This window comes from Chiloscyllium punctatum, chromosome 10 (assembly GCF_047496795.1).
Source record: "Chiloscyllium punctatum isolate Juve2018m chromosome 10, sChiPun1.3, whole genome shotgun sequence".
NCBI classification, from domain to species: Eukaryota; Metazoa; Chordata; class Chondrichthyes; order Orectolobiformes; family Hemiscylliidae; genus Chiloscyllium; species Chiloscyllium punctatum.
Window position 1 is genome coordinate 101305804 of NC_092748.1, and position 25645 is coordinate 101331448.

General features: G+C 40.5%; 1 protein-coding gene across 2 annotated transcripts in view; it reads right to left on the reverse strand.

Annotated features, from left to right (window-relative positions):
- The window catches only part of ptpn4a (protein tyrosine phosphatase non-receptor type 4a), a 355125-nt gene that overhangs the window by 58737 nt on the left and 270743 nt on the right, over nucleotides 1-25645 (reverse strand). For both annotated transcript variants that reach the window (XM_072579890.1, XM_072579891.1), the window contains exons 14-15: nucleotides 13428-13562; nucleotides 5470-5628 (exon numbers count right to left, since the gene is read on the reverse strand). In XM_072579890.1, the coding sequence (XP_072435991.1) occupies nucleotides 5470-5628; nucleotides 13428-13562 (294 nt within the window). The remainder of the gene's footprint in view (nucleotides 1-5469; nucleotides 5629-13427; nucleotides 13563-25645) is intronic.

Here is a 25645-nt window from a genome sequence, read left to right on the forward strand (position 1 = left end):
GAGGCCACATCAGGTGCAGCGGATGCAGTAAATGATGTGTGTGGAGGTGCAGGTGAATTTGTGATGGATATGGAAGGATCCCTTGGGGCCTTTGAGGTTCCATGTTTCAGCCAATGATCCCTAGCTAATCCTCTCTGGAATTTCTCTCTACAGTAAGAACCAGTGTTTGATTTTACCTTTTTTGCCAAGGGATGTGTTTATGGGGTGTTGCAGGAAATAGGAACAGCTTTTTGTTAAATTACTGGGGAAATCAAATTGGTCGGGTTTTCAAATAGTTGTTATTCTGAATTCTGCTTTCTTTTGCTTGTGCTTCATTTGGTAGTCTGTAAACAAATTCTGTTTTGTTTAAAAACGAGTGGTTTGACCAGCTGCATTATTCCTGGAATATCCACCTTAAACCTGCTTAAACAACTGGAAAAGTTAGGGTCTGGGCTACCTTCTTGAAATGTTTTGAGCGGGTCTGGTCTAGTCCATAACAGTTTTTAAGTTGATTTGTATGCAAGTTAGAACACAATGTAGGACAATGTAAAGCAGCCAGTTGTAAGCACAGAAAATATTTCAGGTCTTTAAAATTAAAACCATGTATGTGAGTGTGTTTGTAAGCATGAACGTTTGTAAGCCGGACACTCATAAATCAGGACTCCCGTATTTCACAATTATGAGTCCCTCGGAATGCAATCAATGCTCTAGGCTGAAATTGCATTAATTTTCAGAGTTCTCTTTCGCTCAAAGCTCATTTGCATATCACTGAAATTAAAATATCAAAACAAAAAATTTGCATTAAAAAATTGAATATATTTCAAAGTCTATTAATTCCAATGGAAAAGGAGGTTATCAAAAAATGTACTTTACATCAGTGTTTTAGTGTACCAATGAGCACCTAACATTTCAATAACAGAAAATAATGAAAACCTGTACTCACTCACAAACTACATCAGTTACAGTGGCTAATTTCATTAAATTAAAAACTTTAAAATGTTTTATTAGTGGTTTTGCAGCTATAAAATAGGCCAAATTTTTGCACATATTTTATTCTGTGCAACTGCTAATGGATAACACAGCAGCAACCAAGGCAGAAAGCGAGGAATATTTTATCTATCCACCAATCTATTGATTTTGGTATTAGATCTAACATAGCACATCTTAAAAACAGATTGGTCTAGGTTAATTCACATGAAAGGAGTTAACAAAGAAAAAACTTTGCTACATATAGTACATACTTGTGAGAAAATTTTTTTTTCTGCAGTTTATTACTTCCTTCCTCTGGAAAAAAAGTGCACCCCTTCACATTAGCATAACATGGAGGTTCAGGAATCAAATTTTAACTCAAGAGTGTACTGCTTCATATTTATTCAGCAAAGTTTAAATTCATAATGAATGGTTGGATAAATATTTTACAGTATTGAAACTGTATTTAATGCTTTAACTGCAGAAAATCTGCTTAATGATGTACATTCTGCACTGGTTACATTATTGTAACTGGTCATGTTTACATTTCTTTCCAATTGAATTACATTGTATTACTTTTGGTATGTAAATAGTAATAAAAAAGTAGCATATACATTTCGAATATCATTCAACAGAACATTTTTGCACAACTGATAGGGGGGCAGCGATGGCCTAGTGTATTATCGCTGGTCTACTAATCCAAAAACTCAGCTAATCTTCTGGGGAGATCGTGAAAATTGAATTTTTTTTTTAAAAAGCTGGAATTAAGAATCTACTAATGACCATTTTAATCACTGCCTATGTCAGAAAAGACCACCTGACTCACTAATGTTCTTCTTCCTTCAGGGAAGGAAATCCGCCATTCTCGTCTGGTCTGGCCTACGTGACTCCAGGCCCACAGCAATATGGTTGACTCGCAACTGACCTCTGAAGTAGCCTGGCAAGCCACTCAATTCAAGGGCAGCTAGGGACAGACAATAAATGCTGGCCAACCAGTGACACCCACATCCCACGAATAAATAAAATATAGATTTTGTTAAGTTGGCTATAAATGGATTATCTGCTAAATAAAAATTAAAGGTTTCTGCACCCAAGTTACAATTCAAATATTGGATGAATACAATGTGTCATCCATTTGAAACATTTCCTGTTTAGGTACAGCTATAATTCAAATAGTGATTTATTAAAAATAGATTTAATAATTTAACATAAGACAGAACTGTCACAAACGACAGAATCATGGATTTGACCATTATTCCTATTTTGAAGAACAACAATAGTACAAGTTTTCAATCCATTTTATCTTCAGTCTACCTTCTGTGGTGCTCAGATATGAGAATACTGATTGCTCCAAGATGCAATATGACCAAAGTGCCCATACTGCAAGACCATAAAGACAGAGGAGTGGAAGTAAAGCCATTCGGCCCATCGAGTCCACTCCACCATTCAATCATGGCTGATGGGCATTTCAACTCCACTTACCCGCATTCTCCCCATAGCCCATAATTCCTCGAGACAGCAAGAATCTATCAATCTCTGCCTTGAAGACGTTTAGCGTCCCGGCCTTCACTGCACTCTGCGGCAATGAATTCCACAGGCCCACCACTCTCTGGCTGAAGAAATGTCTCCGCATTTCTGTTCTGAATTGACCCCCTCTAATTTTAAGGCTGTGTCCACAGGTCCTAGTCTCCTCACCTAACGGAAACAATTTCCTAGCGTCCACCCTTTCCAAGCCATGTATTATCTTGTACGTCTCTATTAAGTCTCCCCTTAATCTTCTAAACTCCAATGAATACAATCCCAGGATCCTCAGCCGTTCCTCATATGTTAGACCAACCATTCCAGGGATCATCCGTGAGAATCTCCGCTGGACACGTTCCAGTGCCAGTATGTCCTTCCTGAGGTGTGGGGACCAAAACTGGACACAGTACTCCAAATGGGGCCTAACCAGAGCTTTATAAAGTCTCAAAAAAATTCTGCCATGATGGAGATTTGAACAATGGGTCCCCAGAACATTAGCTGAGTTTCTGAATTAATTGCCTTGCGATAAGGGAAATATGGAGCTATGAGGGAGCAACTGGCCAAAGTTCAATGGTGCAATACCTTAACAGGGAAGACCGTGGAGGAACAATGGCGGATATTTCTGTGTATAATGCAGAAGTTGCAGAATCAGTTCATTCCTAAAAGGAAGAAAGATCCCAGGAGGAGACATGGGTGGCCGTGGCTGACGAGGGAAGTAAAGAAACATATAAAGTTAAAAGAGAAAAAGTATAACTTAGCGAAGATAAGTGGGAAAACTGAGGACTGGGAAGCTTTTAAAGAACAACAGAGGATTAGTAAAAAGGAAATACGCAGAGAAAAATTGAGGTACGAAGGTAAACTGGCCAAGAATATAAAGGAGGATAGTAAAAGCTTTTTTAGGTATGTCCAAGGCAAAAAAATGGTTAGGACAAAAATTGGGCCCTTGAAGACAGAAACAGGGGAATATATTACTGGGAACAAAGAAATGGCAGAGGAATTAAATGGGTACTTCAGATCTGTGTTCACTGGGGAAGACACAAGCAATCTCCCTGAGGTAACAGTGGCTGAAGGACCTGAACTTAAGGGAATTTATATTTGCCAGGATTTGGTGTTGGAGAGACTGTTAGGTCTGAAGGTTGATAAGTCTCCGGGACCTGATGGCCTGCATCCCAGGGTACTGAAGGTGGTGGCTCGGGAAATCGTGGATGCGCTGGTGATTATTTTCCAGAGTTCAATAGAATTGGGGTCGGTTCCTGAGGATTGGAGGGCAGCTAATGTTGTGCCACTTTTTAAGAAGGGTGGGCGGGAGAAAGCAGGAAATTATAGACCAGTTAGTCTGACCTCAGTGGTGGGAAAGATGCTGGAGTCTATTATAAAGGATGAAATTACAGCACATCTGGATAATAGTAACAGGATAGGACAGAGTCAGCATGGATTTATGAAGGGGAAATCATGCTTGACTAATCTTCTTGAATTTTTTGAGGATGTAACTCGGAAGATGGACGAGGGAGATCCAGTGGATGTAGTGTACCTGGACTTTCAGAAAGCTTTTGATAAAGTCCCACACAAGAGGTTAGTGAGTAAAATTAGGGCGCACGGTATTGGGGGCAAAGTACTAGATTGGATAGAGAACTGGTTGGCTAATAGGAAACAAAGGGTAGTGATTAACGGCTCCATTTCGGAATGGCAGGCAGTGACCAGTGGGGTACCGCAGGGATCCGTGCTGGGACCGCAGCTTTTTACAATATATGTAAATGATATAGAAGATGGTATCAGCAATAACATTAGCAAATTTGCTGATGATACAAAGCTGGGTGGTAGGGTGAAATGTGATGAGGATGTTAGGAGATTACAGGGTGACCTGGACAAGTTAGGTGAGTGGGCAGATGCATGGCAGATGCAGTTTAATGTGGATAAATGTCTGGTTATCCACTTTGGTGGCAAGAACAGGAAGGCAGATTACTACCTCAATGGTATCAAATTAGGTAAAGGGGCTGTTCAGAGAGATCTGGGTGTTCTTGTCCACCAGTCAATGAAGGCAAGCATGCAGGTACAGCAGGTCGTGAAGAAGGCTAATAGCATGCTGGCCTTCATAACAAGAGGAATTGAGTATAGAAGCAAAGAGGTGCTTCTGCAGCTGTACAGGGCCCTGGTGAGACCACACCTGGAGTACTGTGTACAGTTCTGGTCTCCAAATTTGAGGAAAGACATTCTGGCTATTGAGGGAGTGCAGCGTAGGTTCACGAGGTCAATTCCTGGAATGGCAGGATTGCCTTACACGGAAAGACTGAAGCGACTGGGCTTGTATACCCTTGCGTTTAGAAGACTGAGAGGGGATCTGATTGAAACGTATAGGATTATGAAAGGATTGGACACTCTGGCAGGAGGAAACATATTTCCGCTGATGGGGGAGTGCCGAACCAGAGGACACAACTTAAAAATACGGGGTAGACCATTTAGGACAGAGATGAGGAGAAACTACTTCACCCAGAGAGTGGTGGCTGTGTGGAATGCTCGGCCCCAGAGGGCAGTGGAGGCCCAGTCTCTGGATTCATTTAAGAAAGAATTGGATAGAACTCTTAAAGATAGTGGAGTCAAGGGTTATGGAGATAAGGCTGGAACAGGATACTGATTGGGAATGATCAGCCATGATCATATTGAATGGCGGTGCAGGCTCGAAGGGCTGAATGGCCTACTCCTGCATCTATTGTCTATTGTCTAACACCACTAGGCCATTGCATTCCCTAATAACTGGTGCAAGCTTAGATTTGATTGCAAAAAAATGTCTCCTCAACATTATAAAAATTAACATGGAACTGATAACACCAGAATGAATAGTGAAAATAAAACATTAAAAAAGTAATTTGGCTGTGAACATCCCACCCAACCACAACAATAGGCTCAATAGGCACAACAAACCCAAACAACATGAAAACTCCCACACACAAGTTAGATAAATCTCCTGAACATGTGTATTAAATAACAACGGTGGAAACTTACGGAGATGACTCCAGAATAATACTGTTTGCTTGTGTAGAGGAAGGAGATTTGTGGTTGGCAAAGACCTCACTCGATGAAACATGCACTATGTGGTCAACCAAGTGTCCTACAGATGAAGGTCTTGGACGGCTTCCTTCCTGAGCGAATGTGGAGTTTCGACTTTATTCCAAGAATTAATTTGGCAGTTTCAGTTGCAACGACAAAGGAAAAAAGAAACAAATTAAGACATAGGATTACCAAATTAGCTACCATAGCACTTATTCAACTATGGCAGCGTTGTACTGTTTATATACATTACTCCAAAAATGTTCAATGAGCCACATATTCATAATGATAATGTTACACAAAGAGCTAATTATAATTTAACAGTCTTAAGGATCACCAAAGCATTTCATTATCAATTAATTACTTTTGAAGGATAGTCACTTCTGTTATTCTGCACTAAACCACAAACCACTACAAACTGAACTTTTATTCCGGGAATACTATAGCAATTACATTACAAATTTAATGATTCAGTAAGAAATGTCATCACACGTACAATGAAGGGGAGCATTCCATCATACTCCTGACTTCTGCCTTGTACATAATAGACAGGCTTTGGGGAGTTAGGTGGTGAGTTACTTGCTGCAGTATTTCTAGCTTCTGACCTGCTCTTGTAGACACTGCATTTATGTAGCAAGTCCAGTCAAGTTTCTGGTCAATAGTAACCCCAAGGATTTTGATAGCGAGGGATTCCGTGATTGTAACGCCACTGAATGTCAAGGGATGATGGTTAGGTTGTCTCTTATTAGTGATGACGATAGCCTGGCATTTCTGTGGTGCAAATGTTACTTGCCACTTGTCAGCCCAAGCCTGGATATTGTCCAGATCTTGGTCCATTTGAACATGGACTGCTTCAGTAGCTGAGTCATTGTGAATGGTGCTGAACATTGTATAAATCATCAGCAAACACCCTCATTTCTGACCTTATGATGGAGGGAAAGTCAATGTTAAGCAGCTGAAGATGATTGGGCCTAGGACACTACCCTGAAGCTGAGATGACTGACCTCCAACAGTGATTATCTTCCTATGTGCCAGGTATGACCCCAAACAGCAGAGAGATTGTCCCCTGATACCCACGGATTCCAGTTTTGCTAGGCCTAACTGCAGTCACCTAGCAGAAGACCTTGTCAAAGGACAGAATTAGTCAACATGAAGGTGGATATATATATATATATATGCAAGATCTGTTTTCATGTGCATGATTTTAGAAATGGATCATTTGATGTACCCCATTAGTAATCTACTGACTTGTAATGTGCAGTACCATGCATTACAATGTAATACACTACTCACATTGTCTCCATAAATTGGTTTGGAACAGATGTCTTGACAGAGTGCATGAAGAATATGCATGATATTGACAAAGGGGCTTCATTACGAGTTATATAGCATTTGGTAATTGTGCACATTGATTGCTTCACATAGAATGTGAAAAATGCAAATTCCCTTCTGTGCATAAACTTTAAATGAGAGCATCCAGTCCATACACCAGCAATAAGGAAAGCCCAAACTCTGCATGCTTTCTTAATATCTTTCAAAATTACCAATCTGGGAAATGGTCAACAGCTGGCAGAAATCATAGATAGGAGAACATTGTGGAAAAAAATACCTCCACATAGTGAAAATAAACATTTTCCCAAGTACACCTTTTGGCCAGTTTATACACTGCCAATTTTTGTTTGATGACCTGTGGTGAAAAGCCCTTTTATGTAACTTAGGCTTCATAAAACAGCTGGAGTGCAATGACATCTTTATTGCTGTATTTTTGTTATGAATGTGTACAACAAGAGAACCATTCTTGACAAAGCAGGCATACCCAATTCATCAAGAGCAATTAACTGCTTTCCACATGAGCATGGAATGTTGTCAGGACCCTTTATGTCACACCTTTCCATTACACTTAAAAACTTCCTCTCTGCATTATGACGACAACAGCACTACCACACCCACAAGTACATATTTTATACATACAGACGTTATGCTGTGAACAGTTTCATATCTGAAGCACAGAAACCACTTTGTCGTCTGCTACAGGGGTCTCCATTCCAAGCCAGCATCCTTCTTATGTTTAAGCTAACACATGTACCCATCATATATCGAAAACTAACCATGACAAAATGAATTATTTCAATCAAGGTTTTACATTTACCATTAGTTCCTTTAACTGTCACATGCAAGGTTAAAGAAAACCTAGCTGCATTCACAGAAATCATGCTTCTGTTTAAATTGATATTAAATGATAATGAATGGTTGATTTGCACTTTGTAATTTGCTTTAGGAAGGAGCTCAATTAATCAAAATACAACATGCAGTTTGATTCGTTCAAATGTGTTTGATTGGCAGCCTTTTGAATTAAAACAACTTAAACAACATGCTCTCAGCACCTTTTGCAAAGACATCTATTTAAAGAAAAATTCTACGGCTTTGACATTGGAATTACAAACTAGTTATTATTTCCCTACTGTACAAAGAGCTGGCAAAACTAAATTACATGGGCTCTGATATTGTGATCAGTTGTGAGCTTAAGATACCAGGCATACTTCCATTCAGCCGCAGGCCCTTTACAGACTTTTGCACTGGAACTCGTAATGAGAGCACTCTTAAGTAGCAGTGACGATAACCTTAAGATGTTGAGAAAGACACATGGAGAATAAATTATAATTGATTAAATTAGGTTGGAAAGGGCATGTTTGAATGATGCAAAGGCATGCAGCTACAACTCACGCAGAATTTATGAAAAACTGGTCCCAAATTTGGTTATGGGGTGTAGGGCTACATCTGGAAAAAAGAAGACTGATCACACAATTGGACATCACCAACATTTCTACTGACTGTCAAGTAGTAAAGCAACCTGCAGTGTTCCCCATGTGGAGGAACCTGCATGGATGCAGCATATTATGTTTAAAGTTCAAGCAAATTACTATTTCACCTGGAATGAGTGCTTGAGGGCCTTGAAAGGTGTTTAAAAAATGTCTGTTCCATCTGCCCAGTCCTGAATTGACCTCAGCATTTTCTTTCCTATGTCCCACTACATTGCCATTCAAGATCAGGGAATGTAATACTTCTCCTTTTAGCTGCTCCCTTCCCACTGTTCGGGTTCCCTCCTGAAAGGTATACTGTGACGCCACAGATGCTGCTTGACCAAACTATTTTCAAAGTATAGAATTTTATTTCAGTTAACATCAAAATTGCCAATTTTAAATTCATTCACTAGCTAGGCTAGCATTCATTGTTCATCCTTAATTGCCAAGAGGGCAGTTAAGAGTCAACCACATTACTTGGATTCCAGACCCCAAGCAAAGATGGAAGTTTTTTTTCCCTGAAAGGACATTAGTGAACCAGACGGGTTTTTCTGACAATCAACAATGGTTACCATGAGACTCTTAATTCCAGACTTTTTTTTTCTTGAAATCAAATTCCAGTATCTGCCATGGTGGGATTTGAAACTGGACCCCCAGAACATTTCCTGGGTCTCTAGACTAACTGTCCAGCGATAATGCCACTAGGCCAATGCCTCCCGACATGTAGTAAAAGGATTGTGTCTTCCATTAACAAAGCCAAACCTTAATAGATATGGATCTCAAACAAGATCAGCATGAAATACAATCCAAAACAGAAAAATCTAATGCACTGCAAAAGCCATGAATCAGAAACAATGACTGAATCCTGGGTCCATCTAAAGTCAATACTATGCATCTGCGCCCTCCATAAATATCTTGATACCTCAGCTTCTAATTACCTATTATTTGTTTCTTAAACATACCTAATAACTTGGCTTTCTGTGGTACAGAATTCACAGATTCACCGTCCTGAGTGAAAAAGTTTCTCCTCATCTAGGTCTGCAATGGCCTACTCTAATTCTAGGCATCCTAGCAAGTGCTATCATTCCCATTTCAATCTGTTCAGTCCTGTCAGAGATCCATGAGTTTCAATGGTATCTCGCTCATTATTCCAAACACCGATGAATGTGTAGTTGGAGAAATGGTGTACCAGGGAGGGGTTAGATTCTTGATGCATTAAACCATTTCTGGGGAAGGTGGGACCCAAAAGATTGCATCTGGGCAGAGGTGGGACAAACACCCTCATGGGAACTTTTGTAAGTCCAACTGGTAAGGTTTTAAACTAGTATGGCAGGGGAATGTGAACTGGAAATGTAGTCTCTAATGGGTCATATTCAGATCAGGAAACAGGAGGTAGAACACTAGTCAGTGATGTAGTCAACAACTCAAAGATAAAGGAAACTAGGATTAAAAACATCCAGCAAAGGAAATTGATGGGGCGCAGTTGTTTATACTTCAAAACAAATAAGGCAGATGAACTAAGGGTACAGATAACCACACGGCAACATAATGTTATTGCTATAATGAAATCCTGACTAAATGAGGAACAAAATTGACAGCTCAATATCCCTAGATATAGAGTTCTCATGCAGAATAGATTGGGTGACAAAAAAGGAAGGGGATAGGTTAACAGTATTAGTTAAAGAATCAGTTACAGTTGTTTTATACTACAGACCCCAAAATAGTGAGGGAGAAATAGAAGAACACACGTGTAGACAAATTACTGCCTGTAGGAATAAGAGGGCAATAATAGTAGGAGACTTTTAACTATCCCAATATCAACTGAATTTCAAACAGTATAAGAGACAATGATAGTGAAAAATTAATTTACTGTGTTCCGGAATTGTATTTTTAAACACTGTGACAAACCAATGAGAGGAGACAGTTCTGAATTTACCGATAAACTGTGGAATTGGATCCAAAGTTGGCTCAGTAACATGAAACAAAGGGAAATGGTTGGTGGCCATCCTTGTGAATAGAAAGCTGTTTCAGAAACACTGTTTCCGCAGTGTTTGGTGTTGGGACCCATGCTTTTTTTTTCCCATGTTAACGATTTAGACTTGAATGTGGGGAGACAATTGGGAAATTTTTCAGATGACACAAAAAATTTGGTGCATGACTGATAGTACAGACGATAGCTGTAAGCTCCAAAATAATATACATGGCTTGGATGAGTGGGCAGGAAAGTTGCAGTTGGAGTTCACTTTGACAAGTGTGAGGTTCGGGTTAGTAAAGTCAAACAGTAAAAGGTAATACACAATAACCAGGAATCTACTGAGAGGGGGAGATGAGAGATCTTGGCATGCAAGTGCACAGGTCCCTAAAGATACCAGTACATGTAGATAAAGTTGTAAAGAAGGCATATGGAATGGTCTCTTTCACTGGCAGGGGTATAGAATACTAAAGTAGGGACATAATGATCAAACTGTATAAGAAATAGATAAAGCCATAACTGTGTGCAGTTCTGGTCATCACATTACAGGAAGAACATAGTTGACCTGGGGATGGTGCAGAGAAGATTTTGTAGAATGTTACCAGGGCTAGAGAATTGTAGCTGAGGTGAGATTGGAAAGGTTGGGGTTGCACCTTAAGTGCTGAAAACTGCAAGGCTATAGGCTGTGTGCAGGAAAATGAGATTAGAAAGGGCACCCATCTCTCTTTGGGACAACATGGATAAGATGAGCTGCATGGCCTCCTTCTGTGTCATTTATATGGTTCTATAGACAGACAGACAGAGACAGAGAATGAGAGGGAGAAAGAGAGGGGGAGAGAGAGAAAAAGAAAGGAGACAGGTACATTGGGAGTCCATATTCAGAATTCTATTTTATTTCAAACTGGTTTTGGCGATACAATTTCCAGAAAGAAACAAATTGAGCTTATAAACAGTCACAGGAACAGTGTTAAATCTTCCTTGTATGTACGATCCAAATCGTATGTTTGTTTATTTGTTAGTTTCTATGGTAGACTTCATATTGGGCCATTTGATATCTTCCCTCCTCCATGGATTAATTTTTTTTGAGATGGTTTGTCAATATTCATAATATAAGGGTACAAGTGAGAATTCTTTCTACTGGCCAATTCATTTGCGTTATTGAACCAGTTTGGCTTATAGAACACAAAACAGAATGTCACAAATGCGTTCCATAAGTGGCATCTCTCTCATTCCATTACCTCTTTCTTAATAAATTTGGCTTAACTCATCATATTCTCTTTGGAAATAGAGACACAATATACAATCAAGTAATCAATGGTCAATTAATTTATAATACAACACACCTTACATTTGGCGCTTCTAATTTGGGCAATGATCAGGGACAAAAGAGAGCTTAATTAGGGGACACAGGTAGCCATTGAGTAACCTCAGACCCTGCAATCATCTAGCAGGAATTGTAGCATGGATGAGAAAACTGACCATTAACTCTGATGCAGGGAGTTATTCAAGTCGAGAGTTGGGGAGAGAGAATAGGTAGATATAGGTAGAAGTGAGAGAGGTTTTAGAAGGAAGTGTGATTTGTTTTGAGTTAGAATTGAAAACAAAACATACAAGTGACCAGTGCTGAATGATAAATTTGAGCCATGAAGCAAATTGGCATAGTTGAATGCATGGGACAAAAGGTTGTTTTAAGTTAAAGTAAATTTTGATTTGTAGGACACTGGCACCAGTCTTGGGGAATAAAGGGAGCTGCTTCATTGGGCATACTTTACAAGAATCAAATTGGGATCATATCCTGGTGAGTCACAAAACTGGTACTGCAAAGGAGTACGTACAAGGAAGGGTTAACACTGTTCATGTGACTGTTTAGGAAGCTCAAAATTTGTCTATTTCTGGAAGTTGCATTGCCAAAACCAGTTTTAAACTAAATAGAGTGTGAAAAGCTAATGTGAGGGGGAGATTTAGAAAATTAAAGAGAAAAGATGAGGCAATAATGCAAGATAATGAGATTAACTTGAAGGGGAAGAGAAAAATAAAACTATAATCACTATCTGAGTACATACATACAGCATCCACAATGAAAAAGTTAAAAATCACACAACACCAGGTTATATTCCAACAGATTTAACTGGAAGCACTGCTCCTTCATCAATAGTGCTCCAAAAGCTAGTGCTTCCAATTAAACCTGTTGGACTATAACCTGGTGTTGTGTGATTTTTAACTTTGTACACCCCAGTCCAACAGCAGCATCTCCAAATCATGTCCACAATGAGAGGTGAGCTAATGGCACAAGCAGAGAAATGGTTCTGTTGTAGAGACATGATGAAAAGGTTTACTGAGATTGGGAAATAAATATTTTGGGATACAAAACAATTCAAAAATATATGCAGAATGGAAAAGAAGGAGAAGCAATTCTGATAATAAAACATGACATAAGGGCACAAACGTCAAAGGAATAAAACAGAGTGGTCGAACAGTATCTCTTAAACTCCACTGAGTAGAAGTCCAATCTACTCAACCTTTCCTCATAAGGAAATGCCTCCAAACCCAGAAACAACCTAGTGAACCTTCTCTGGACTGTCTCCAATGCCAATTTATGTTTCCTTAGATAAGAGACCAAAATGTCAGCCCTTGGTATTTAAAGGAATGGGGGAGGGGGAGATGAGGATCTCACTGATGCACTCAAGGTTAGGAATGGGCTTGATTTCAACTCCCTCCACCAAATGTACTACAGCAGTTAGTAGAAAAGGCTCCAAATCACCACCTTCTCAAGAGTAACAATGGATGGACAATAAATGCATACCTCACCATAAAGACAGAAAAGTGGAACTGAAGCACAAGATTAGCCATGATCACATCAAATAGCAGACAGGCCATATGGTCTACTACTCCTCCTTTTGTTTTTGATATCATCAGTTTGGGTTTAGTTGTAATTATGTGGATGCATCTTTCCCTCCCAACAAAGATCAGCAATCTTTTCCAACATTTTATTTCTACAAAGCCTTTTATTTGGAGACGAATAGAAGGAACAAGATGCTGACAAAGGCAAATCAAATGAAATACTTGCAATATATATAGCACTATCAAAACATCTCCTCTTAATACTGTCCTTTAAACAAAAGCTTGCATTCATTACTCACTGATTTGGAGTTCCAGGTGGAGAACGTGAAGGGAGACTTTGTGTTTCAAGTCGGTCATCTGACAGTGAATTTCTGCTTACTGAGTCCCAGTCCATCCCACTCATCATCTTTCTTGTTAATGGTTTACTGGGTGATCTGAACCATTACAGGGAAGAAAGATGTTTTATTTAAAATATGTCTTCAAAGAGGCACCATGATCAATTCTGTGTTAACACACAGATTGAGACAACAAATATAGATATTACGTACAAGGCTAACTTAAAAGGTACTAACATAAAACAAAGAACTGTGAATGCTGGAAATCAAAAACTAAAACAGAAATTGCTACAGAAGCTCATCAGGTCTGGCAGCATCGCTTGAGAGAGAAATGGAGATAATGTTTCAGGTTCGATGACCTTTCTCCAGGCCTAAAGAGACATTGTAAATGTATGCTATTTTGAATACAAGCATCTAATCTTCTATATAATCAGTGAACAGTTTAAAACAGCAATATGCAGTAAGCAATATATCTATAACGTGATATGCAAATCAGTGGTAGTTATAATTCAGCCGATGAGTGTTCTATTAAATACATTACCTGTAATTTTGATCTAAGCAGCAATTAAGTAACATTTTATTGTAAACTGAAAACAGCTTAATATTAACATTTTAAACAAAACAAAGCAGTTAAACATGGATACTACATTGCCACAGCCTCACCGTCCACATTTTCTTCCCCATAATTTGCTCCTTTCCAGACATTAAGCAGAGTTGCAATCAGATAGTCTGAAATCTTATGTTTCCTTACTAGTTTTCCCATAATTCAGTCAATGGAAAGTCATGTGCTGATTAAGAACACCTCCATCTGCCTACTCATCTCGTTTACTGAACTAGATTTTTATAATTAAGCTATAATTTATAGTTACCTGTGATACACGTTACTTAAACCTTTAACCTAGTTGCCTTTACTTTACAATATTGTTATCAAAACCAAAAGGCACTGTCGTTTGTTGTGTATTTTCTAACAACTGAAGGAAAAGCATCTCAACAGTTTTAACTTCTGGGTCCCACCCACACTCAAACTGGTTTGACAGATTTCCTGTGCACTTTGGCAATTTCGCAGAAAACTTAACCACATTGCATTAGTTGAGCTGTTCTCAGCTGCGGTTTTTCTGACCACCATAGTTCTGTGTCTGCACTGCCATTTTGACTGTCACATGGAAAATATGTCAATAACTGAAGTGACTAAACTGTGGTTAAAATTCCTTTCTTTTTCTTGCCTCCTTTTTTGTCATCATCTCCATTCCCAAATGTTATTCCAAATTATTGTTTGCTGCTCCATATTGTTGGCAAACACAACAAGTAACTATTCCAGAACTTCCACAAAGTCTTTTCATCTTTGAATTTGCATCCTAGTCACCCGTGCACCCACTGTCTGATTTTGGTGATTATGATCTTTAACAAAAGCATGTTGTAATATAGGAAAACACCCAAGGCATTTCACTGCAGTACAATCTTAAGAAACTGACACATTGATAAAGGTGATGGTATTAGAAGTGTCTAAGGAGGTGTTAAACAAAGTCTTAAAAGGAAAGACATTGGGATGCAGGGCTGGAGGGAATTCTAGAGTTTAGGTCCTACGCAGCTACAAGGCGAACATTTCATCAAAACACTGACATTATTTCTCATTCCTTGAAGGGGATTTTGTACAAAGTTAAAGGAATATTTAAAAATATTTCATTCCTTTTGAAATGGCTTCAGCACAATTAACATATTACACTGTTTTTGATGTTAATTAGGCAAAAATGTATGTAGCTCAGCTACCACATTAAAAACATAAAACAAAAATGTTCTATTCTACCTTACTGTTTAATCAGACAGAAAACCTGGCATAGTTTACTTCTATTTGTTCTGATATTGTCAATGAACAAAATACATTAAAGAAAATAGTGCTATCAACTTGTCGCGTGATAAATACGCAGACAAGGTGATCATGGTAATAGCTTCTCTTCTTTGTGATGGAAAAGCTATTAAATTAGGTATGAACTTTAGAGATAATAAAACTACTTGGAGGTGCAACTTGAAAAAAAAATCATATCATGATTGTAATTTTCTTATTCAACTAATGAGAAAGTTATGAAACAATTATTTCTTCTTAGATTAGATTCCCTACAAGTGTGGAAACAGGGTCTTCGGTCCAACCAGTCCACACCAACCCTCCAAAGAGTAACCCACCCAGACCCATTTCCCTCTGACTAACGCACCTAACACTATGGGCAATTTAGCATGGCCAATCTACCCTAGCCAGCACATCTTTGGACTGTGGGAAGAAACTCACGCAGACACGGAGAGATTGTCTGTGTGGAGTTTGCACAGTCTCTTGAGGCTGGAAACGAACCTGGGTTCCTGGTGCTATGAGGCAGCAGTGCTAACCACTGAGCCTCCGTGTTGCCCCAGCGGCAGCTAAGAAATTACAACTAACAAATAAATAAGGAATCTCCATTAAATTTATAGGCATAACTATCATTTTATTGTATGCCAAGATTAAAGGTCAGTCTAGCTTTGAGGTAGTCTTCCCAAATGAGTCAGGTGGGAACGGTCTTGAGCTCTGGTCTAACCTCCCCTCCTCCACCCCCCCACCCCACCCACATTACTCAGGCTGACATTTAAATACAACACTGAGGGAATGGTGCTATGTCAAAAGTAGAATTTTTCAGAACAGTTGTAATCTGAAGTTCCCTTTTCTTGTATTGGTGTGGTTAAAATACTGCAATGCTCTAATCAAAGAGCAAACAAAGGTGAGGGTGCAGACTTGGAGGGGAGCAAACTTTCTCGCTAGTACTCATCCTCCACTAGTAAAAATTAACTGGTTATTTATCTCATTAACATTTATTGAACCTTGTTGTGCACAAACTATCCATTAAGCTTGCTTCAATAAGTAGTTAAATTTCAAAAGTAATTCATTGTTTAGGAGCTGCTCTGGTCACCCCAAGGAAAAGACAATTATCAACAGAAGTACTTTACCAGAATTATGTAAATGCGATAGCAGACCTTATTCAACCTGCTGTTCCAGTACCTCCAACTTTATTTAATTCCAGAACACCAAATATCCTCCAAAACATCTCAGAACTTGACTGGATTTTAGAATTAAGTAGAACATGTCTAAAACAGGGAAGTGCTGCCAGGACTACAAACACAGGACTTCCTGCCCATGCCTTCAAATATTTTAGAATTTAGACACGAGACCACAAGACGAATGACTGATCTGGTGATCCCCTCAGAACTGGTTTTACACCTGCCTGCTTTTGCATAAATCCAGAAATACCTGCAAGGGTAAAGGTAATTCATTTTTTGATGACTGATGTAAATTTTGTTTCTACTATGGATATGTAAGCTTTATTTAAATGAGAGCTATTGACTAATATTGACGAATTAGTATGGACCAGGCCAGGCCCCCATAACATTTCAAGAAAGTAGCCCAGGCCCTAACTTTGCTCATTGTTTTAAGCAGATGTAACACAGATATTCCAGGAGAGATGCAGCTGATCAAACTACTTTTAAACAGAATTTATTTGCAAGGTTGTCAGAAGGCATATGGTGTGTTGGCTTTCATTAGTAGGGGGATTGAGTTTAGGAGCCATGAGGTTGTGCTGCAGCTCTTTCGAGCCCTGGTTAGACCATACTTGAAATGTTGTGTTCAGTTCTGGTCACCTCATTATAGCAAAGATGTGGAAGCAGTGTAGAGGAGATTTACCAGGATGCTATCTGGGCTGGAGGGCATGTCTTATGATTCAGAAAGGTTGAGAGAACTACGGCTTTTCTTATTGGAAGGATGAGGATGAAAGGTGACTTGATGGAGGTGTACAAGATGCTGAGAGGCATAAATCGTGTGGATAGCCAGAGGCTTTTTCCCCATGGTGGAAATAAGAAGGGGGCATAATTTTAAGGTAATTGGAGGAAGGTTTGGCAGGGGGAGGGGGGGGGGGGGGGAGTTATGTCAGAGGTATGTTTTTGTTTTACTCAGAGTGGTGGGTGTGCAGAATGTACTGTCAGCAGTGGTAGTAGAGTTAGATACATTAGAGACATTTAAGCAACTCTTGGGATAGGCACATGGAAGATAGTACAATGAAGGGTATGGAGACTAGTCTGATCTTAGAGTAGGATAACAGGCCAGCACAACACTGAGGACCGAAGGGCTTGTACTGTTCTATGTTCTAATACTGAATGAAACACAAACAAAAGAGAACAGGATACCAAATAACTTAACCTATCTGAAAACCCAACAGATTATCCCAACTTAATGATGTTATTCCAAATACTTGCAAAATCCCCCTAAACACCTCTTGGCACAAAAGGTTTAATGAAATACAGGGTCTTACAGGAGAGATGTCAGAAAGAGAAGGGTCAACTTTGAGTCCAGCAGCTTTTACAACTGCCTGACTGCTTTTAGGCCAGACCAAATAAAATCAAATCTGAGTTGGGAGACTGCCACTCCCCTTCCATTGTACAATTTTGTTTAAACTTGAAAGCCTTTTGCCTGAGGCAGTATTTGCTAGTTTTAATGAAACCAGCTCTAAAACCAATCCAAGCCCAGACTTTTCACAACCTGTGTTTTTATGACCTGCTGAAAAGAAAACCAAGGACAACATAAACTTGTTAAAAGAGCAGCATCATCAGAATGGGCAAGATGACACTGAGGAACTCTACATAACCTAACCTAATTTGCCTTGAGTTGGTGATGATGGTGGTGGTGGTGTGGTAATGGGGGTAGAGGAGGAGGAGGAGGATCAGGACACAGGTCAACTGGACTTCGAAAAGCTGAAACAATGACAATGAATAGCCAGTGTGAAGATGGCAGGTCTCCATGATGAGTCGCATACGAGCTAACCAATAGCAGAAAAGGACAGTTGAAGGTGAAGGGGTGGCTTTTTGAAGATATTGTCCATGATATGTACAGCCAGAGCTGACAACACTTATTTTGCAGATCACTTACATAGTTGTCATTTAAATAAATTATTTGATGAGAATACAGGAGTTATGATTAGTAAGCTTGCAGATGACACCAGAATTGGAGGTATAGTGGACAGTGAAGGAGATTATCAAAATTAAATAGAAACCTTGATCAACTGGGTCAATGGGATGAGGAGTGGCAAATGGACTTTAATTTGGATACATGTGAGGTATTGCATGTTGGCAATAGAAACAAGGACAGGTCGATTCAATTTATGGTAAGCCGCTGGGGAGTGTTGCAGAACAGAGATCTAGGGGTCCAGGTGTATGACTCTTTGAAATTTGCTTGTTAAGGAAGTGTTTAGTCTGCCTGCCTTCATTGCTCAGACATTCCGAGTATCGGATAGGGACACCTTGTTGAGGTCGTTGGTGAGGCCTCTTCTGAAGTACTGTGTGCAGTTCCCATCACTCAGCCATAGGAAAGACATTATTGAACTGGAGAGAATTCAGAAAAGTTGTTGTCAGGAATGAAGGGTTTGACTTATAAAAATAGGCTGGAAAGATTGAGACTTTTCTTACTGGAGTGTAGGCGATTGAGGGGTGACCTCATTGAGGTTTATAAGAGACCTTTATGAGAGACCTAGACAAAGTGAATGACAAGGGCCTTTTCCCTAGAATGGGGGACTTCAAAACTAGGAGGCATTTTCTAAGGGGATAGGAGAAAGATCAAAAGAGAACATGAGGGGCAACTTATTTTTTTAAAAAACAGTGTGGTTTGTATGTGGAATGAATTGCCAGAGAAAGTGGTAGATGCATGTAATTACAATGTTTAAAAGACATTTGGATAGGTTCATTAACAGAAAAGGTTTGGAGGGATGTGGGCCATGTGTAGGCAAGTGGGACTAGTTTAGTTTGGGAACATGGTCAGCATGGACTTGTTGGACTGAAGGGTCTGTTTCTGTGCTGTATGACTATTTTATAAGGCATCAACATTAATAGAATCATTAGCACCAAAATCTCTTAGTTCTACAACACCCCCAGGCCCTACCATTACTTGTATAAGATCTGTCTTTGTTTGTATTACCAAAATGCAATACCTTGTATTTATCCAAATTAAACTTCACCTGTCACTCAGCCCACTGACCCAGATCTCCCTGTATTCTCGCTAGCCACTGGAGAGATGCCGAAGGACTGGTGTGTCACTTATGTTAATCCAGGAATAGGATAATAGGAAACTACAGACAGAGAAAGAAGTCTCACATTAGTGGTTGGGAAGCTATCGGAGAGAATTCTTAGGATAGGAGTTATGTGCATTTGGAAAAGCATGGTCTAATTAGGGAGAGTTGGCATGGCTTTGTGTGGGACAGGTCATGTCTTACTCACTTGACTGAATTTTGCGAGGTGACGAAAGTGATCACCGAGGGTAGAGCAGTGGATACTGTCTACATGGATTTTAGCAATGCTTTTGACCCTCAAAGTAGGGTCATCCAGAAGATTAAAATGCATGGAATCCACAGTGACTTGGCCGCACGGATTCAGAATTGACTTGCCTGTAGAAGACAAGAGGGTAGCGGTGGAAAGGCGTTTTTCTGGTTGGAGATCTGTGGCTAGTGGTGTCCCACAGGGATCTGTACTGGGACCTCTGTTGTTTGTGATTATATATAAATGACTTGCATGAAAATATAGATGGGTGGGTTAGTGGGTTTGCAGTGGAATTGTAGATGGTGTGGAAGGTTGTCAAAAGATAAAGCAGGATATAGATCAGTTGCAGATATGGGCGGAGAGTGGCAGATGGAGTTTAATCTGGGAAAGCAAGAGTGCTGGACTTTGGGAGATCAGTTGTTAAGGAAAAGTATACAGTTCATTGCAGGACTCTGAACTGTATTAATGTACAGAGGGATCTTGGAGGTTAAGTCCATAGCTCCCCGAAAGTCGCAATGAAGAGATAGAGTGGTAAAGAAAATGTATGGCATGCTTGTCTTTATCAGTCAGGGAATGGAATTGAAGAGTCAGGATACCATTTTGCAGCTCTAGAAGACTTTGGTTCGGCCACACTTAGAGTATGGTGTTCAATTCTGGTTGCCACATTACAGGAAGGATGTGGAGAGGGTGCAGAAGAAGTTTACCAGGATGCTGCCTGGATTAAAGGGTATGAGCTATAAGGAGAGGCTAGAAAAACTCAGGTTATTCTCTCTGGAGCGGGGGAGGCTGAAGGAAGACTTGATAGAAGTCTATAAAATTATGAGAAGCATAGATAGGGTTGACAGTCAGAACCTTTTTCCCACAGTTGAAATATCTAGGGACCACACATCTAGGGGAAAGGGGGTAAGTTCAAAGGAGATGTTGGGGCAAGTTTTTTTTTTAAAAACACAGTGGTAGGAGTCTGGAATGCGCTGCCAGCGGTGGAGATGGATGCAGATACACTGGGGGCATTTAAGGGACTTCTGGATAAGCACATGAATATGCAAGGAATGGAGGGATATAGAACAAGGGCAGGAAGAAGGGATTAGCTTAATTTGGTGTCACGTTCGCTATGTCATTGTGGGCTGCAAGGCCCATTCCTGTGCTGTACTGTTCTAAGTTAAACAGGAAAATGATAACCCTTGGAAACATTCATGGGACATTGAGAGTTGGGATATAGGTATGCTGCAAGCAATAAAAGCTTAGTATCTTAATGGACAATGCATTTGGAAAAAGATGGGCAAACTGATAGCACAAACAGAGGTAGATGGATATGATCTCATAGCCATTATAGAGACAAGGTTACAAAGAGATCAGATCTGAGAACTTAACATTCAGTGATATTTGACTTGGAAAGGCAGGAAGGAAGAAGCTTTGGGGGAGCACTGTTAACAAGAGATGAAATGAGGACGGAGATGAGAGATGATTTAGGCTTGGATTATGTAGAGTCTGTTTGGCTGTATGGAAGTGACAGCAATAGAAAGGAGACACCAGAAAGAGTAGTGTATAGACATCCAAACAGCAGCCACACTGTAGGAAGGGCTACAAATCAATAAATAATACCATCTAAAAAGATAGGAACAATAATTATCTTCATGTTGATTGGGTCAATCGAGTTGAAAAGGGTAGTTACATCAACAAATTCATACAGTGCATTCTGTATGGTTTACTGGAGCAAAAGGTCATGAAGCTAACTAGGGAAAGGCTATCCTGGATCTGGTAATGGATAATGAGGCAGTTTTAATAAATGACCTCAGAGTAAAAAGATCCCTTCGGAAGTACTGATCATAACATGATGGGTTTAATGTTCAGTTTGAGTTCGAGAAGCTTGGTTAGGAAACAGAGTTTAACTAAAATAAAGGATATTACAATGAAATAAGGATAGTCTTGGCTGAAGTGGTCTGGACACAGATTAGCTGGCAGTGGCCACACAGATTAGCTGGTCACATTAAGCAAGTAGTGGCAGACATTTAAGGAGGCAATTCAGTAAGGGAGAAAGATTCTAAGAGAGGGATAAATCAACTGTTGTTAATCAAGGAACTTAAGGAGAGTATTAAGTTGAAAAAGGCATGCAAGGAGGCAAAAGTCAGTTTTATGGCAACAGGTATTTTGAACATCTCATTAATACCAAGGTACACAGGCAGGAATTAAGTACCATCACCATCGCTAGCGAGGTAGCATGAGACCGTATTCAAGTACTCAGTGGAAAATCTAGATAAGTACGCCACCACCGTCACGGACTTCATTAGCAAATGTGTGGAGGACTGCATGCCAAAGACGTCAATCCAGATGTTCCCAAACGGAAACCTTAGATGATTCGGAAAATTCACTCCCTACTGAAGACCAGGCATACTGCTTTCAAGTCAGACGACCCAGACCAACAAAGAAGTTCCAGGTATGACCTCCACAAAGCCATCAAAGTTGCAAGAGGCAGCACCAGAGCAAGTTAGAGGTCCAAACCAACCATACGGACTCTTTTCAACTGTGGCAAGGCCTAAACAATATAACAGAATACAAAATGAAGCAAAGCAAGATAGTAGACAAAGACACACCATTCCCTGATGCATTTTCTATGCTTGGTTCAAGCAGCATATCAGTGGCGCAGTGTGCCTCAACAGCTCCAGATGCACCTGTTCCCTCAGTCACTGCTGCAGAATTCAGACTGGTCTTCCCAGGAGGCAACCCAAGTAATGGGCCTGGCCGAAGTCTCCAGCCATGCACTCACATCCCGTACAGACTAGCTAGCAGAGGCATTCACTGACATCTTCAACCTCTCCCTCCTGCAATGAGAAATCCCCACCTGCTTCAAGAAGACCACCTTCATTCCAGTACCTAAGAAAGTGCAGGCATTGTGCCTTAATGACTACCGCCCAGTGGCTCTAACCTCCACAATCATGACATGCTTTGAGAGGCTGGTCATGGCCGACATCAAGTCTAGTATCCTATCCTGCCTCAATCCTCTGCAATTTGTCTCTGATGTAACAGGTTCATAGAGGTCCATTTCCCTAGCCTTGTACTCATCCACGAACAAGGAAACCTACATCAGACTCCTCAGTGTCAACTATAACTCCGCATTCAATATCATTATTCCTTCCAGAATGATCTCAAAAATCCAAGACCCAGGTCACGGCTCCACCTTCTGCAACTAGATCCTCAACTACCTGACCCATAGACCGCAATCAGCGAAGACAGACAACTGTACCTCCTCCAGGATAACACTCAACATTGGAGTTGTCCATAGAAGTGTTCTCAGCCCCCTACTGCATGCTGTATACCCACGACTGTGTTGCCAAATTCCGAAGGAATGCCATCTACAAATTTGCAGAAGACACTGTCGTGGGAGGATGAATATCAAACAACAAGTCAGAATACTGAAAGGAGATAGAGGGCTTGGTGCCGTACCGCAACGATAACAACTTCTCTTTCAATATGGGCAAAACTAAAGAATTGATAATTGACTTTAGAAAGAAAGCAGAACATGACTCCCCCCACCCCCCATCTACATCAACTGAGTGAAGGTTGAGGGGGTTAATTCCTTGAAGTGATGATAATTGACAACCTATCCTGGATTTCCCATGTAGAGGTGACGGTCAAGAAGACACTATGCCCCTTCTTCCTCAGGTAGTTCAGGAAATTTGGCATGCCCATAAGGACCCTCACCAACTTTTACATATGCACCACAGAAAGCATACTGTCCGGGTGCATAACGGCCTGGTATGGCAATTGCTCTGCCCAGGACCATAGGAAAGTACAGAAACACAGCCCAGGCCATTACCAAAGAAAACCTCCTTTCCATGGACTCCATTTATCTGTCTTGTCACCGTGGAAAGGCTGCCATCATCAAAGACCCACCCCACCCTGGTAATTCTCTCCTATAAGCACTTCCATCAGGCTGAAGATACAGAAGCTTGAACATGCAGAATTGGCTAACCGGCTAATTGGCTAAAAATATTGAGGGGGGATAACAGGTTTTATTTTTTGGGTTGGCTACCTGTAACCAGGAGATTCCACAGGGATGAGTGCTGGCATTACAACTGTTTATAATGTACATTTATGACTGGGAAGAAGGAAATGAATGGACAGTGGTAAATTTGCAGATGACAAAAATAGGTGAAAAGATAAGCTGTGAGAGGAAGAATAAAAGAAGAGAATTATTAAATGGAGAAAAACTGCAGCAAGCTGCAACACAAAGCTTGCTGTACTAGTGGATGAAAAACAAGTTTACACACACTTCAGTAAGTGATCAGGAAGGTTAATGGAAAGTTAACCCTTATTTCAAAGAGGTTGGACTATAAGAGTAGGGAAGTCTTACAACAAGTATACAAGGTGCTGGCGAGACCACATCTCAAGCATTGCGAGCAGTTTTGGTCCCCTAATTTAAGCAAAGATATAATTTCATTGGAGGCAGTTCACAAGGATGATCCCTGTGTGGAGAGACTGTCTTATGAGCACAGGCTAAGTAGTTTGGAGTTCTACTCAATGAAGTTAACACGAATGACAGGTGATCTCATTGAAATATACATGATTCTTAAGGGGTTTGATGTTGTAAATGCTGAGAGGATGTTTCTTCTCATGGGAAAATCTGGGATGGGGCATAATTGGAGAATTGGCAGTGAGGCCCAGGTCTCTGGCACAGAGCCTGTCCCTGTTGCACAGAGGGAAGGAGGGAAAGGAGGAGAGTGTTAGTCATTGGGGACTCAATAATTAGAGGTTCAGATAGAAGGCTTGCAGGGAACAAACGAGACTTGTGGTTGGTGTGTTGCCTCCCAGGTGCCAGGGTCCATAATGTCTCTGATCGTATCTTTGGGGTTCTGAAGGGAGAGGGTGACCAGCCTCAAGTCGTTGTCCGTGTAGGTACCAATGACATAGGTAGAAAGAGGGATAGGGATGTAAGGCAGGATTTCAGGGAGTTAGGGTGGAAGCTGAGAGCTAGAACAAACAGAGTTATCATGTCTGGATTGTTACCTGTGCCACGTGATAGCGAGGCAAGAAATAGGGAGAGATATCAGCTAAACACGTGGCTGCAAGGATGTTGCAGGATGGAGGGTTTCAGGTTTTTAGATAATTGGGGCTCATTCTGGGGAAGGTGGGACTTGTACAAACAGGATAGTCTTCACTTGAACCAGAGGGGTACTAATATCCTGGGTGGGAAATTTGCTGGTGCTATTTGGGTGGGTTTAAACTAGCTCAGCAGGGGGATGGGAACCGGAGGTGTAGCTGCAGTGCACAGGAGGGTGAGAGTAGGAAAGACAGGGACAGGATTTCAGGGTCACAGGAGTGTGCTGGCAGAGAGCAAACTGGTTTCAATGCCAGAAGTATCTGAAATAAGATAGGTGAGCTTGCAGCATGGACTTTGATGTTTGGCCATTTCGGACACATGGATAGAGCAGGGTGAGGAATGGATGTTGCAGGTTCCAGGGTTTAGATCTTTCAATAAAAACAGGCAAGGTGGTAAAAGAGGGGGAGATATGGCCTTGTTAGTCAAGGATAGTATAATGGTTCTAAAAGAACTTTTGACAAGGAATTGTCTACTGAGGTAGTATGGGCTGAGGTTAGAAACAGGAGAGGAGAGGTCCCACTGTTTGGAGTTTTTTTATAGGCCTGCGTACAGAGGAGAGGATTGGCAAAATGATTCCAGGTAGGAATGAAAGTAACAGGGTGGTCATTACGGGGGAATTTAACGTCCCCAACATTGACTGGAAACGCTATAATTCTACTATGTCGGATGGATCAGTTTTTGTCCAATGTGTACAGGAGGGTTTCCTGACACAGTATGACAAAGGGCCGACAAGAGAGGAGGCCACACTAGATCTGGAACTTGGTAATGA